At 43.3% G+C, this 14,620-nt stretch overlaps 1 protein-coding gene across 4 annotated transcripts in view; it reads right to left on the minus strand.

Moving 5' to 3' along the window:
* The window catches only part of LOC147017686 (uncharacterized), a 36,720-nt gene that overhangs the window by 2,417 nt on the left and 19,683 nt on the right, over positions 1-14,620 (minus strand). For 3 of the 4 annotated variants that reach the window (XR_015049595.1, XR_015049594.1, XR_015049596.1), the window contains 10 exons: positions 9,936-10,022; positions 9,798-9,839; positions 9,547-9,595; positions 5,726-5,797; positions 5,465-5,535; positions 5,259-5,315; positions 3,978-4,220; positions 2,392-2,517; positions 2,143-2,213; positions 162-343 (listed from right to left, as the gene is read on the minus strand). Coding sequence is in view for 1 of the 4 variants with exons in the window: in XM_085847463.1 (XP_085703589.1) it covers positions 2,166-2,213; positions 2,392-2,517; positions 3,978-4,220; positions 5,259-5,315; positions 5,465-5,535; positions 5,726-5,797; positions 9,547-9,595; positions 9,798-9,839; positions 9,936-10,022 (795 nt within the window). In the remaining 3 variants the exon portion in view is untranslated. The remainder of the gene's footprint in view (positions 1-161; positions 344-2,142; positions 2,214-2,391; positions 2,518-3,977; positions 4,221-5,258; positions 5,316-5,464; positions 5,536-5,725; positions 5,798-9,546; positions 9,596-9,797; positions 9,840-9,935; positions 10,023-14,620) is intronic. The other variant, XM_085847463.1, reaches the window with a different exon arrangement.

Consider the following 14,620-nt stretch of genomic DNA (forward strand, 5'->3'; position numbering starts at 1 on the left):
GGAGTTCAGGTACCCCAGCATGTGGGCATATTTGTTCACGTAAATCAAATCTTTGAAAAAGGGATCAAACCCTCACCTGCATTGTCAGTCGATTCACCGACAGGATAGTGCATGACAAAAACATTGGCAGAATTTCTCGAAAATAAATTGAGAAAACTCACCTCCATCAATATATTCCAGAACGAGGACCACTAATTTGGATACTGCATAGTTGTGGTGTAACTCTGGCGGGGGGGGGGGGGGAGGGGGGTTAAATCATAGTTCTTCCTTTGATGGACTGCCAACGCTTCTTCCTTTCAATGAGTCCATTTTTCTGGAATCCCCTTCACTCAATGCATCCCGACTGTGGGCGAGAGAGATGACGGCACTGACTAAATTCCTGCATTCTTCCAAAACGAATTAAAAATTGCATCAAAATTAATACGTAAGACAAATAAATCATCAGAGGATGACTTTGAGGCTTATCTTCGACAAAATGGAATCAATTTGTCCTTGTCGCACACGCAATCTGTCCCACCAGGTTTTGTCGAATCCGTTCATTACATTTTGAGATATCAAGCTGTTCATCGTTTTTCGCCATATCACTCAAATGGTGAAGAATCGCTGAAAAAAACTGCAGTGTATGCATCCAGATTTTCACTTCAATCGAACCAATTCATCCTTGTCAAACACCCAACAAGTCCACCAAATTTCGTCCAAACGTTTTGCTGTATCTTGCTCACAGACAGACAGACAAACAGCCCGGGGTGAAAAGATAACCTCTGTCCACCTTCGGTGGTGGGGGTAACAACAAACACATGGATGATTCACTCGGTGTTTTTGATGCTCTGGGAAGACCTGGTACTAATTGAATATACAGATCATGTGCTGGACATGAGAGGACAGAAGTGCACCTTCACATGAATCGCCAGGACATTAGCAGACAATGGACAAGATGTTACAACACAGATGAACATCAATCAGCTTGTGGTCCATTTTTAAGAAACACATTGGTCTTATGTAATAAAACTGGGATCATCTCACCTTTGTTATTGCAACATCATTCCATAAATAACAACTCCAGTCAGTGTTTAACTTTTCGTGCATGACAACACCAATCTGTCTGTGAAAACAATTTGGATTCTGTTCTGGTGCCATTCAGCACTGGACATCCAGCAGCTCCTCTCTCAGCAATGTTCTACAAATGGAACATGTCCTTTAATCCTGGAAAATCACAGTCATCTCATCGTGACAGAAGAATTATCAAATGAATGCTCATATCAATTTATTTGGTCATCCACTGTAAGAGGTTCAGTCCGTTGAACGTTGAGGCCTCACCATCAGCCATTAGCTTTCCTTGGCTGAGCATATCGAAAACCTGGCCTCCAGAGCCAGCCACAGACGAGGGAGCTTTCGACGTTCCAAGTCTTTCCTTGAATCATCGGAACGACTCATTGTCCACAAGTCCTTTGTGCACATCTAATTTGAGTACTGTTCTCCCCTGTAGGCTGGAGCCCGAGCATCACGTCCATTTTCCTGGATTGTGTGTAGTCTACATCTCTCAACATTATTGAAATCTTCCTTGATGACGCAGAAGCACAAGACCTTTTGTTCTCACATTGCAGATGGGTAGGTGGCCTCCCCATGTTTTTGTAACTTCTTCTCTGATATTGGTCTCTCTGCTCCCTCAGGTCTGAGGCCATCCCCCACAATTCCAGGAAGAACATCTTCATCCAGTTCCCACTCCTGGTTAAACATCCAAAATCCAGGGTGATTTACGTCTCTTATTTTATCTTCTTCTCTTCTCCTATGTGTAAAACCAGCTTCCAGAGGCTGTGCTTTCCTACTCTTCCCTCCAGGGTTCCAAAGCAGGTGGTGCAGCACCATCTCATGTTATCCCCCATCCCAACTCAAAATCTTTTGCACCCCAGTTAAACCTTCTTCTCCCAACATCTTGCCGCATGTTTATGTGTCGCCTTTTCCCATCGATCTTTGCAGCTCTCCTGCAGTTTGCTCATTTCATTGTTTAATTTCTTCAAGTTTCCCCATTGCCCGATTATCAGTTAATCCTCTCTGTCATCTTGCTCTTTCCCTGAGCCTCCATCTTTCAGAGAAACAACAATTAAAGAGGATACGAAAGAGAGAAAAAGGAGGGCTGCTTACCGTCAATGGCTCCACAATGAAGTTCAGCGTTTCAAGGGAAAACGCTTTATCAATTTGTATTTCATAATCTCCTGTAAAGTATAATGATGGATGTGTGGGAAATCAAATGTAAACCCGAGCAGGAAATGTCTTCACCAGTGAACAATAGCATTTTTCAACACAACAACAGGACTTCAGATACCCGAGCATGTGGACTTATTTGTTCACGTAAATTAAATTTTTGAAAAAAAAAAAGTGTCAAACCCTCACCTGCATCGTCAGTCGATCGACAGGATCCTTACACAGCATCCAAGTCAGAAGGGTGCCCAGGAGGGGTTTTGCAAAGGGTGGGAGCTGGAACACGACTTCAAAGTCAGTGCTGTCATCTGTCATTGGCTGCAAGGAAATAAAACAAATGCATTTGTGACAGAATCCTAACCCATCATCACAAGCGAATGCTCACATTTCCATCATGAACATTTTCTCAACAAGCAGGAACTTATGCAATGACCGAGACCTGACTCGAAACTAGTAAAATCGAGTTGTGGAAGTTCACCAAGTTGTGGAACAAAAGAAAAGTTGTATTGTGAGTTGTAAAATAAACTCTCTCACCTCAATAACTGGATCGGAAGCCTCCATCGATTTAAATCAATAAATATGTGTAAACTCAAATGTTTTGGAGTAGAAATTAAACGGAGCAAAAAAAAAACAACATTGTTCGCCGAAGTTTTCCAGAGAATTGTTTTTACAATTTAAATAAATAAATAATGGTCGGTACCAACAGGAATTACAAGAGAAAAGAGGAAATGAAACAATTATTTGTTTCATTGTGCAGTGGATAAGAAATGACAGTGAGAGAGATGTGATGAATGTTACAAACATGAATGATGTTGAAGGAGATCAGAGATCATGCCTTCAGACAGGACTACCCTGCGGAACCTCCACTCGTCAAACAAAGAGATCTTAACATCAAAATTATCGCCATGATCATGGGTAAATAATGGTGTGTGCTGAGCAAGCCAAACAACGTCCCAGCACCTTTCACTCAGCACATACACACACACACACACACACACACACACACACACACACACACACACACACACACTCACACACACACACACACACACACACACACACACACACACACACACACACACACTCCACTGCCTTCACTCACAACACATTCAACTCAGCACATACTCTCCACTCCTTTCACTCACCACTCTCACACTCCAATCACTCATCACATATCCCCACTCCCTTAACTTCTTCTTGCGTATGTCACCTTGGCTGCCGGGTAGCTATCGTTTTGTTGGGGCACGACTATGCCGCTGATGCGGTGCCCCTATACCAGTTCACTGGTACTTATTTCGCCAACCTCACAAGGATGACAGGCTGAGTCAACCCCGCCTGGTGTTAATTCAGTGGTCAACAGAGCTCAAACTCAGGACTGGAACATCCCAAGGCAGCCACCCTCCCCACGAATCCAACACCAGGGCTTGACTCACCAGACTTTTCACATGGCACACACTCTTCATTCCCTTTACTCAACACATCCTCACACTCTCTTCACTCTTCACGCTTTTCACTGAACACACATTCAGCAATGTCAATCTCCTGTGCAGATTCTCTCCACACACTTAATTCACTTTCATCCATGAACTGTTCAAACTCCGTTACCCCCGCCAAGTGACTATCCCTTCCTTCATCCGATCGTAACGCTTTCTACAGCAAAGACTGTGATTTTCAAAATAACAATTAGGTTGGTTATGTTCAAAAGGAGAACTCTGGGCACAATCATGATGACAGGAATTTGTGAGAATGATCATGACACGATTACAAACAATACTCACTTCAAGAATATCGTCTCCATGAAAATGCTCTCCGACTAACAACTTCATGAATAAGATTCCCAAAGACCAGACGTCAACTGGGGGACCTTCATAGCCACATTGGCCACCCTGTGAAATTTCTGGAGCCATGTATCCACGCGTACCAGCGAAGTCATAAAGTAGTTGGCCACTCTTGAACCTTGTCGCAAGGCCAAAATCAATTATTTTCAAAATGCCTGGAGGGCTGTAGATGATCTTTTGGAGCTGGAGGAGAAACAGAAATCAATTTATGAAAAGAAAAATCAAACCTTGGATGATAAAACAAGTTAAAATAAAGATGAGAAATTCGATAACAAGGGCAGGCAAGAAAAAATAAAAAATTACAGGAAGAGAAAAGTTTTAAAAAACAATAAACAAAAAAAAAAAACCATCCTCGACCAAGACCAGAAGTATAAATAATAAGATGGAGAAGGATCAAGTGAGTGAGAGCGTACAGTGAGGAGTACGAACAACATCGATGCAGAAGATGAAACTTTGTTTAAATGAGAACAATCGGAGGACAGAACGAGAAGGCTGCAAGATGTAGGGGTGTGATTTGATTTTGGATTTGATGAGTAATAACACTCTTTCTGGAGCGTTGGTGCTGCCGAAGCAGTTCCTTGGCAAGGGCTACACTCAATGATTTGCCATTGCCTTCCCAGAATTGTTTGTCTGTGCTCTATCCTTTTAAACGCTGATCGTCAAACAAGGAAGCAGAGAGGTGTAATAGTAAAGAGAAAAGAGGAGGTAGTGTAGCAGTCTGGGTGAAGGATAATATCGTATCAAGAGAAAGGGGGTGATAGGAAGGAAGGAATTAATGTCGAGGGTTGTGTCTGGATGGAGATGATGGATGAAAGAATGGTTAGGTATTCATCGGATAGGTTTATCAAGGCTCCTGGTGTGGTGTGATGGAAGAGTGAGACAGAAGGGTTCACGAGTAATTACTGAAGGCATGTGGTAAGGGAAGTGATTTGATTGTAAGTTATTTTAATTTGTCAGGGAGAAATTGGTCCAGGAACAAGCAAAGGACAGAGGACACGAGGAATTTCTCGATCTAGTTCAGGATTGCCTTTTAATTCAGTTTGTAGATAATCCCATGAGGAGGAGTGAAGTGTGAGACCTCTCCTTCAGTAATAAACTCCACTCGAACCCACTCTACCCCCACTGACCCAAATTCCTTCCTCGCTGTGCTGCACAAAAAATGCTTTTCAAGTTGCAGTGTTTACAGAACATATCACAGTGTACGCTGATGTAGTTTGTTACCTTTATATCTCTGTGCACAATGTTGTGACTGTGCATATGGTCAACAGCGGCCGCCATCTGGAAGGTGGAGATCAAAAACATGAAAACGTGGGCACAGATTGACTTGTGATTGTTGAGATTGTCCATTTTTTTTGAGTTCACTGCCTTCTGTCGATTTTCAAAAACAAATCAACATCACATCGAGATGAAACACTCTTTCAACTCACCTGAACCATGAGAGGCCATGCCTGTTTTTCTGAAAGTTTCCCCCACGAAAGAAGTTTCTCGAAAAGTGATTCTGCAAACATGGAACAGTATTAGACATTTTTTCACAGAAACATACAAGTACAAGGCAATGAGTGTTTTTAATTTTTGAGAAAACACAAGTGGAGGAAAAGTATTTTATTTTAAGATGTGAATGTTTGATTGTTAAAATGAATGATCGCCATGGTTTGACACAAGCAAGGAAATTAATTGAGAAAAGTCACCTCCATCAACATATTCCAGAACGAGGACCACTAATTTGGAAACTGTATAGTTGTAGGCATGAAGCAACTTCACTGTCGGGAAACAAGAAAGGGGAGCACAAGTTAAGATGACATAATAAACTCACCCACAGGGAAAAAGTTTTAAACAACATAATAAACATGTGAACTTCATTTGTGAATTTCATGTGACCCTTTCAATGGCACGTAATAAATGGGAGAATGGTCCTTTCTCTGTTGATGATGTTGTTTGGAAAGGTGAGGATGGAACTTCTCAGCACTGTCCCATCAATCACAAATACATCTATTAAATAAGTACATGGACCTCCCAGGGCTTTCTTCAGAATTAAATAACAACCCGGGTTGGGAGGAAGGCAGTGGAGGGAATCCGATCAGTGAAGGGAATACAAATGGCGCAAACAAGGAAGGGACGGGGGGAGGGTGGGTGGGGGGAGGCGTTCTGTGGGTAGTGTATGTACTAATTACTTTACATAAAAAGTGGAATTGAGTTCACAGAAAGAACTTATGAGAACTATTGTGAAAAGACAACATTCTGCCAACCTGTTCGGATATGGTTGGCCGATTTGTATTCAGTAAGTTTGATTTACAGTGTGGTGCAGTCTCATTATTGATTACACAAAAGCATTCAAAAGTGAAATACGAAGAGCAAATAAGAGAATCCGGTTTCTCAATTCCAGTTTGTGGGGGTGAGTGTGGGGGTGAGGGGGGGGGGGGTGGTTGGATATCATGTTGGTGTTGGTGCTCCAGATATCAGACATTGAATATCAGTGTCATTCCAATTTTGTCATTCCTTCCAAGCTTGTATTTGAGGGGATTTCATCCCCACGTGTTTTTTCATTTCAAAAACATGTTTTTTCTGACTTGTTTAACTCTATTTTTTGCAATCTGTGAGGCAACGACATCATCATGGCAATGATGACGTCATTGACATCCTTGGGTGGCAATGACATCATCCAGTATAAGGCCCAACGCAGGGAAGTGTGAGCCACAGTGTTTCAGGGAACCCTCATTGTAGAAAGTGATCAGTGTGCCTAAATAGTTTACTAAACAAAATTTTGGAGGAGATATTCTAAACAAGCGTTTGAAAATCTATAAAAAAAAATGTATGATCTTCCTGGTCTATATTGAGTCCTTCATGTGCTCACTCTGGGGAATTTGTCATGAAGTTGTCAATAAGGGCCTGTTTTTTATTTTCACATTTGTAAATTAATGATATTTAGCCTGGTGTTGGCGCAGTGGTTAGGGCAGCGGCTTGGGATCCAAAAGGTCCTGAGTTCAAGCCCCGTTGGGCCACTGAATTAATACACCAGGGGGTTGACTCAGCCTGTCATCCTTCCGAGGTCGGCGAAATGAGTACCAGTGTACTGGGCCAGTGTATACCCCGGTTAAAATAGTTGTACCATATCCCTCTGTCGTAAGAGGCGACCAGGGTTGCGTCAGGAAGGGCATCCGGCGTAAAACATGTGCCAAATCACTATGCGGATCATACAGATGATCCACTGTGGCGACCCCTAACGGGAGCAGCCAAAAGAAGAAGAAGAGAAATTAATGATATATATTGTAGGGCTGATATAATTATTTCCATTGTTTATGCTAGTCTTGGTTCCCAGTATGACAAATAGCCCCAATATTATTTGAAAATAGAATTGGATCAGCTCGAAAAGGGTCTTTCCATGTGAACTGACGGAAAACGTCGAAATTGACCATTTTCACACTAGAAGGCTCTTCTTGGTGCCTATAAATTCCCTTGAGTCCAATCCGATAGAAAATAAATATTTTTTCTAATGATATTGCTTGAAAGTTTCTTCGAGTAATAGTAAACTTTCATGTTATTTTCAGGATTAGGGAACTGATATGACTTGGCTAGCAAATTGGGTTTGGCCAGTGAAAATCTCCACCGGTCCGTCACATTTTGCATTTCAGTCAATAGTTTAGACTAATAACATGGCAATTAAATTATTGTTCGTTATATACTCAAATACAATGGGAGTGATTAATCTGACCAAGTATCATTCCCTTATTCCCCATATTAGTGAAAATATCATCTGATGAAAATTTCTCCACCGGTCCGTCACATTTTCAGAAAGGTGATTTTTCTGTGTAATTCATGTTATTTTCCATAATAAATGCTTTTGATTATATTACTAAGCTTACTGATAGCATTGATGCAGTATTTGATTCAGGTTATCATTTCTGGACAATTTTGGGTTTTTGACCCTTCGAATGACAGTCATCAATGAGCTGACAGTCATTTTAAACAATGGTTCACATAGCATTATGAAACAATGGTACAAGCTATAAAACCCCAAAACTACAATGTTTTTCTCCTGGACCAATCATTAGAGCTGACTTTGCTGTTGTTTGAGCGGAAAACTTGCATGTCAGCCTGACCAAATCAAAAAATCCTACCCTATTTTGAAAATGATGACATTTTGTGATGACCAATCCTTTTTATAAACTTTTTTTTTCAAAATGTTCAGTGAATCTTGGATTTTTTTTTCTGCTGCAACAACTTCACTGTAGATGAAAATTGATTTTTTTCACAACTTCTGAAACAATTTGGCTCACACGTAGCTGCTTTGATCCAATGATTTTGCGGGGTGTTTACATGGGGAACCCCCGACCCCTAACCCCTCACCGATATATCTCAAACAAGCCTCTTCCCCATTTCCATTTACATCCCATAAAATATTCCCGTCTCTTCCGTCTCCACTCGGACATTCTGCTACCTTGTTGTCCTTCAGTTATGAAGTCATCTATTTATTTTATACGCCAACATAGCGGAATTTTTCTTTACCTTCTCTCCTTTCTCTGCTCCTTCCTTTCCCTTCCATCGCCACAATCCTATTGCCACCCAATCTCCCCCCCTTCTCCCAAACTCTGCTCACTTCCTTTCCTTCTTCTACCATGTTACATTCTCATATTTTACTGAATTTACTCCCTACATGTATGTATGTACACAATAAAGAGATACCTCCATTCCTATCCTCTTGCCTTCTGTTCCTTTACTCAACATCAGCATTTCCAATCTCTTCCCTCCCCACCTCTCCCTGTCCTGTGTGTGCATAACAAATAAATGCCGGATAAAGGTGTGACGTGATCACATCTATTTAATAAGGAGGAGGTACTTCATGATTTCCTTGAAAGACTCAGAAGAACAAAAAGACCCAAAAGTTCCCAATGACCCAAAAGACCCAGATGAACCAAAAGTCCCCGAGGACCCAAAAAATCCCCAAAGACCTAAAAGACCTAAAATCTGATCTTGTGTCAAGAAGTATTCAGCCGCCTCAGTCAATACTTTGTAGAAGTGCCTGTGGGAGTGATTACAGCTTTGACTCTTCTTGGGTATGTGTGTATCAGCTTCTCTCATCTGGATTTGGGGATTTTCTCCCATTCTTCCTTGCAGCTTTGCTCATGCTCTATTAAGTGAGATGGATAGCATCAGTGAACAGCGTCCTTCAAGTCTTTACACAGATTCTCAATGGGATTCAAGTCTGGGCTTTGCCCGGGCCACTCAAGGACTTTCACGTTCTTGTTCTGAAGCCATTCCACTGTTGCATTGGCTTGATGCTTGGGGTCGTTGTCCTGTTGGAACATAAATCTTCACTGCAGTTTAAGGTCTTTTGTACTCTGAAGCAGGTTCGCCTCAAGGATTTGCCTGTATTTGGCAAATCCTCAAGGATTTGCCTCATTCTTCCTCTTGAAAATCTTTCTTCAAATGTCCTTTTGCTATCAGTGAAGCACCAGTCCTTTTATTCATGAAGTACAACCATAGGTTTGAGTGAAATGAGTGAAACACTTACCAATGTTGGGATGATCAAGCGATCGCATTATTTCAGCTTCATTCAAGAGCTGCAAAAAGAATTGAAGAAATTTGAACAAACTCATTCTTTAAACTGTATAAAGGTTAGCTTCCTCCATAACCACAAAATTGTAACTGTGAGAAACTCACCAGCTTCAGGGGGCAATATTCTCCATCACAGACAAATATCTAAACTGTTTTGTTTCAAGAGCTTAAACAAAAACCGTTATATCCACATTCACACAAACTTACGCTTGATGCCCTGTTCGGGTCCTTTGCCTTCTTCAATGCAGCCTGAAAGCGACAAGACAAAGAGTCATATTCTGACGTCGTAGTCACAATTTGGAAAGACGAGAAAAAAAAAATTGAAAAAGAAAAAACAGATTGTACCACTTCTGCAGATTTGACATTCCTTCCTTCATAGACTATTGCAAAACCTCCATGTCCAATTGGGGAGATAGCCTTCCAGTCCCCGACCTGATAACAAACGGAAACAGAGCTTCATAACAGTCCTTATGGGTTATAAGAGAAATGTTGAAGCTATGTTTATTCGAACTAAAAAGGAGAAAATAATTTGAATGACGATTGGGACCAAATTTTCATTGGGCTTCACGGCCTTGCAGCATACCTGCCTGCTGTACTGCTTGAGCATTACCTTTCACCAAGCCCAGAGCTTGGGCCAGGGTGAGTTGATGGAGGTGGATGGAATCCATGTTTGTTATTATCTTTGTGTGGTCTTTGTGCTGTGAACATACTTTGACCCGCAGGGTGGTGGAGCACATCAACAGTTCTGGCTGTGGTGCTCTTTGTGCTCATGGATTTGCTTTGGACTGCAGGTTTGTGGAGTAAATCAACAGTTCTGGCTGTGATGCTCTTTGTGCTTGGGAAACTTTGACCCATGGGGTGGTGGAAAAGTTTTGACCCATGGGTGGTGTAAATCTTCGACCCGTGGGGCGGTGGAGTAAATCAATAGTTTATGCTGCCGGTGCTCTTTGTGCCCATGGACTTGCTTCGGCCCTCAGGCTTGTGGAGTAAATCAACAGTTCATGTTGCAGGTGCCCTTTGTGCTCGGGGACTTGCTTCGGCCCGTGGGGTGATGGAGTAAATGAACAGATTGTGCGGCAGGTACTCCTTAATCCTTTTGACTCGGCTCGGTGAACGTGATGAGGGTCAAATTGAGTGACTTTTGTGAAAATCATTGACTTGTTGTAAGCTGAATAAGCATAAATTTAATGCATTGAGGAGAGCGGGGAGAGTGGGATATGAGGACACGGATTGAGTGGGGGTTGGGGAAGGAAGAGTGGAGGCAGTGAGTGGGGTGGAGGTTGGGATGAGTTTCTCGAGGGTGGGGGTGAGGAGTCAAATGTGAAAGAAGAGCCAAGGGGTACGCAAGGGGAGGTGGGGAGCGAGTGAAGAGAGAGAGAGAGAGAGAGAGAGAGAGAGAGAGAGAGAGAGAGAGAGAGAGAGAGAGAGAGAGAGAGAGAGAGAGAGAGAGAGAGAGAGAGAGAGAGACAAGAGACAGAGACAGAGAGAGACAGAGAGGTGTGTGTGTGTGTGTGCGTGTTATGATAGCAGGCAAGGGTAGTGGTTCCAGCAGGTCAGTCAGGGCAGTGCAGCAGAATGATGACCTTATTGTCCCAAACAAATAAAGATGGTACTGGCTGTGCCAGGTTGGAGGCAGTTCAGAAGCAAAGTCAGGCGAGGTAGTTTGAATGTGTGATCAAAAGCGGGGATGGGTGGAGGAGAGATGTCGAGGTGGTTGAGATGAATGAAGAGGGTTGGAAGTGTCGTGTGTGTGGACATCAGACGGGAAATAGATAGGGTGAGGAGGGTGGTCGGAGGATACAAGTTATTGCACGCGGGTTTGGATGGAAGGAGGACTGGCGTGAGAGTAATCGTTTTGAAAGAGATCAGCAAGTCAGTTGTCAGAGTGGAAAGATGGGATGGATGGATTGTAATGGCATGGGTGGTGATACAAAGGTAAACGGTTTGTCGAATGCCGGAATATGGGCCACAAACGGGAAGGACTGGGGAAGAGAAGGATGAATTCAGGGACACACTGGAGAGGATCATGGGAATGGTTGAGGTGGATGTTATGCTCTGCATTGTGGTGGACTTCCACGAGCATGTGGGAGTAGCGGAGCCGGGTGAGAGGAATGTGTTGGTAAATTTGGTTGGGGAACGAGGAACAGAGTGTTGACAGCTTGTGGAGCTGGGAGAAGGCATGGGATGGCTATTGCTGCTTCATTCTTTCAAAAGAGGGAAAGCTACAAGATTACCTATCGGAGTTGACATTATCAGAACAGAACTGGATTTGGTGGTTGTAAGGAAGCGACAGTTGTGGAGGGTTAAGGATTGTAACAAAGTGGCTGGAGAGCATGCCACCACCCAGCGCAAGTCTGTGGTGTTTGTGGTACAAATTAAAAAAGAAGGGAAGTTAAGAGCAGGGATCGGAAGATTATTATGTGGGGGAAGTGGAGGGGAAACTTTGTTGTGGAGTACAAGAAGAGACTGAGGTATGAGCAACTTAGTGAAGAAGCGGAAGGTTTGGAGGAGGATTGGAAGAAATATGGAGAGGCCTTTAGGAGAATTGCAGAAGTTTTGTGTGGAAGGACATCAGGAAAGGGTGCATCATCGAAGGATAGAAACCAGGTCTGGTGGATGGTTGAGGTAGCAAAGGCAGTTTGTGAAGAGGAGTAGGTTTGGAAGAGGATAGAGAAGATCAAGGATAGGGGAGGCAGCTGGATGTGGGGTTGCTACACCTGTATGGGCAGAAGGATGCAGCAATAAGAGCTGGCTGTGGATAAGGTGAGGAATGATATGGATGAGGATGATATGAGAAAGAAGATGATCTTGAAGTTGGCTCATGACAGGGACATGGATGGTGAGGATATGAGATGGGGATTGGGGGCGGGCGGTGATTGAGGATGGTGGTTTGAGGCGAGCGACAGAGATGGGTGCAGAATTGAAGGTGTGGGAAGGATATTTCAAAGAGCCATTGAACTGGAAAGGAAGCAATGGTGAGCTGGAGCGATCATGTTATGCAGTGGGGAAAGTGGAGTTGGTGGAGATCACAGAGGAGGAAGCGCAGATGGCATTGAAGAGGATGAAGAAGGGAAGAATTACCGGCATTGATGAGGTGTGTGCAGAGATGATAATTGCGGCAGAAGGCATCTGAGTCAGTTGGAAGAAGAAGCTGTTGAAAATATGTATGAACAAGGGTTCAATTCCAGATGATTGGAGGACAGGGTTAATTGTGCCGACATGGAAGGTGAATGGTGATATTCAAGATCCGGCGAAGTCATGTAATGAAGGGGCTGGAGAGGATTCTGGACAGGTGGGTAAGGAAGAGTGTTTATATGGAGATTGGAGAAGAGCAGCAGAAGTTTCAAAAGGCTAAGGAATGACGGAGCGGATGTTCACATTGAGACAACTGGTGGAGAAGAGGTTGGAGGTGCAAGGTGAGATAGCATTTGGTTTTGTGGAACTGGAGAAAGCCAACGACACTGTTCCGAGAGAGACGGTGATTGTGACACTGAGATGGATGGGAGTGCTGGAAGTAGAATTTTGGTTGGTGGAATGGATGTACAAGGGAATGAAGGGAAGACTTTTGGTTGGTCCTGGGAAGTCTGATAAGTTCAGCCTGAACATCGGTTTGAGGCAAGAAGCGCTCTCAGCCTAATAATGTTTATCATGGTGATAGAACTGGTAAGCAACAAGGTGAGCTTGAGTGGTAGTATGGGGAGGATGCTGTATGCGGATGATCTGGCTGTTGTGATGGAGAGTGGGCGGGAGTAGAAGTAGGCATTTGGGAAGAATGGGCTGAAGATGAGTATGGAGAAGACTGAAGTGATGTGGGTCAGGCAGCAGAGAAAAAAATGAATATCAGGATAGAGGAAAGGAGATTGGACAGGGAAATAGGTTTGAGTATCTGGCAGGAGCAGTGACCGTGGATGTTAAGTCGGAGGCAGTGGTGTGGAGGAGGATTCAGGTGGGTGCGAATGCGTGAAGGAGGGTGGAGGGAGTAATGGCAGACAGAAATATATCAAGAAAGTTGAAAGGGAAGGTTCTGCTGACTTGCATAAGGCCAGTCTACATTTACGGTTTGGAGACCCTGGAACTTAAAAAGAGACAATAACAGAGGCTGCAGGTTTGTGAAAACAACTGTGTCAGAAAGATGGCAAGAATGAAGACAGTAGAGAGAAGTAGGATGGTTGAACTGAGGCAGGAGACTGGTGTGCACAAGACCTGATGGTGAGATTGTTGAAATGCCAGCTGAGGTGGGCTGGACAGTTGGTGCGGACGGAGGAAGAGAGAATGGCAAAGAGAGTGGATAGGTTGAGGGAGCAAGGTAGGAGGAAAGAGGCAGACTGCAGTTTAGATGGGAGGATTGTGTGAGGAGGGATATCCATCAGGTAGGCATGGTTGGAAAGTCGAGAGAGAGTTGACTGAAGCGCCAAGGGCAGGGCCTCGAGTTCGGTTCATGTGCCAAGAGTAAGGTATAACGGAAACCTTGAAGCATTACCCTGCAAGGTCCATAATCTAAGTAAAGCAGCTACGGCTGTGTAAGATTTGCAGCCGGAGATATATCTGTGGTCAGAGGCCTCAGGGCCAGAGACCGGGAAGATAAGCCCGGGACACCCCCTACATGGGAGCCCTGAACTCTGGAGCCATTACAAAATGCTTTGTTACAATGTTATCATTATTTTGTTATTAACCTCCGCCATCGAAGATGGACGGAGGTTACTGTTTTCACCCCCTGTCTATTTGTTTGTTTATTTGTTTGTGAACAGTATTGCGGAAAAACTCCTGGACGGATTTCGACGAAACTTGGTGGGGGGATTAGGTATGGTCCAAGGATCATGCCATTAGATTTTGGACTTGGTCGAAAGTCCAATATGGCCGCTATGGCGGCCATTTTGAAAAAAATATTTTAATTTTTTTTTGCATTTCTACATGTTTTAAGTGATTTCCAACCACCCCCCACCCCCTCCCAAAAAAATTGTTAGACAAAAAAAACCCAGAAATTTTGCACCTTTTTTTTCAAAAAAATTTCGATTTTATTTTTTTGGCAT

This window comes from Eptatretus burgeri, chromosome 11, assembly GCF_056783735.1.
Source record: "Eptatretus burgeri isolate ZD-2024b chromosome 11, Ebu_testis_v1, whole genome shotgun sequence".
NCBI classification, from domain to species: Eukaryota; Metazoa; Chordata; class Myxini; order Myxiniformes; family Myxinidae; genus Eptatretus; species Eptatretus burgeri.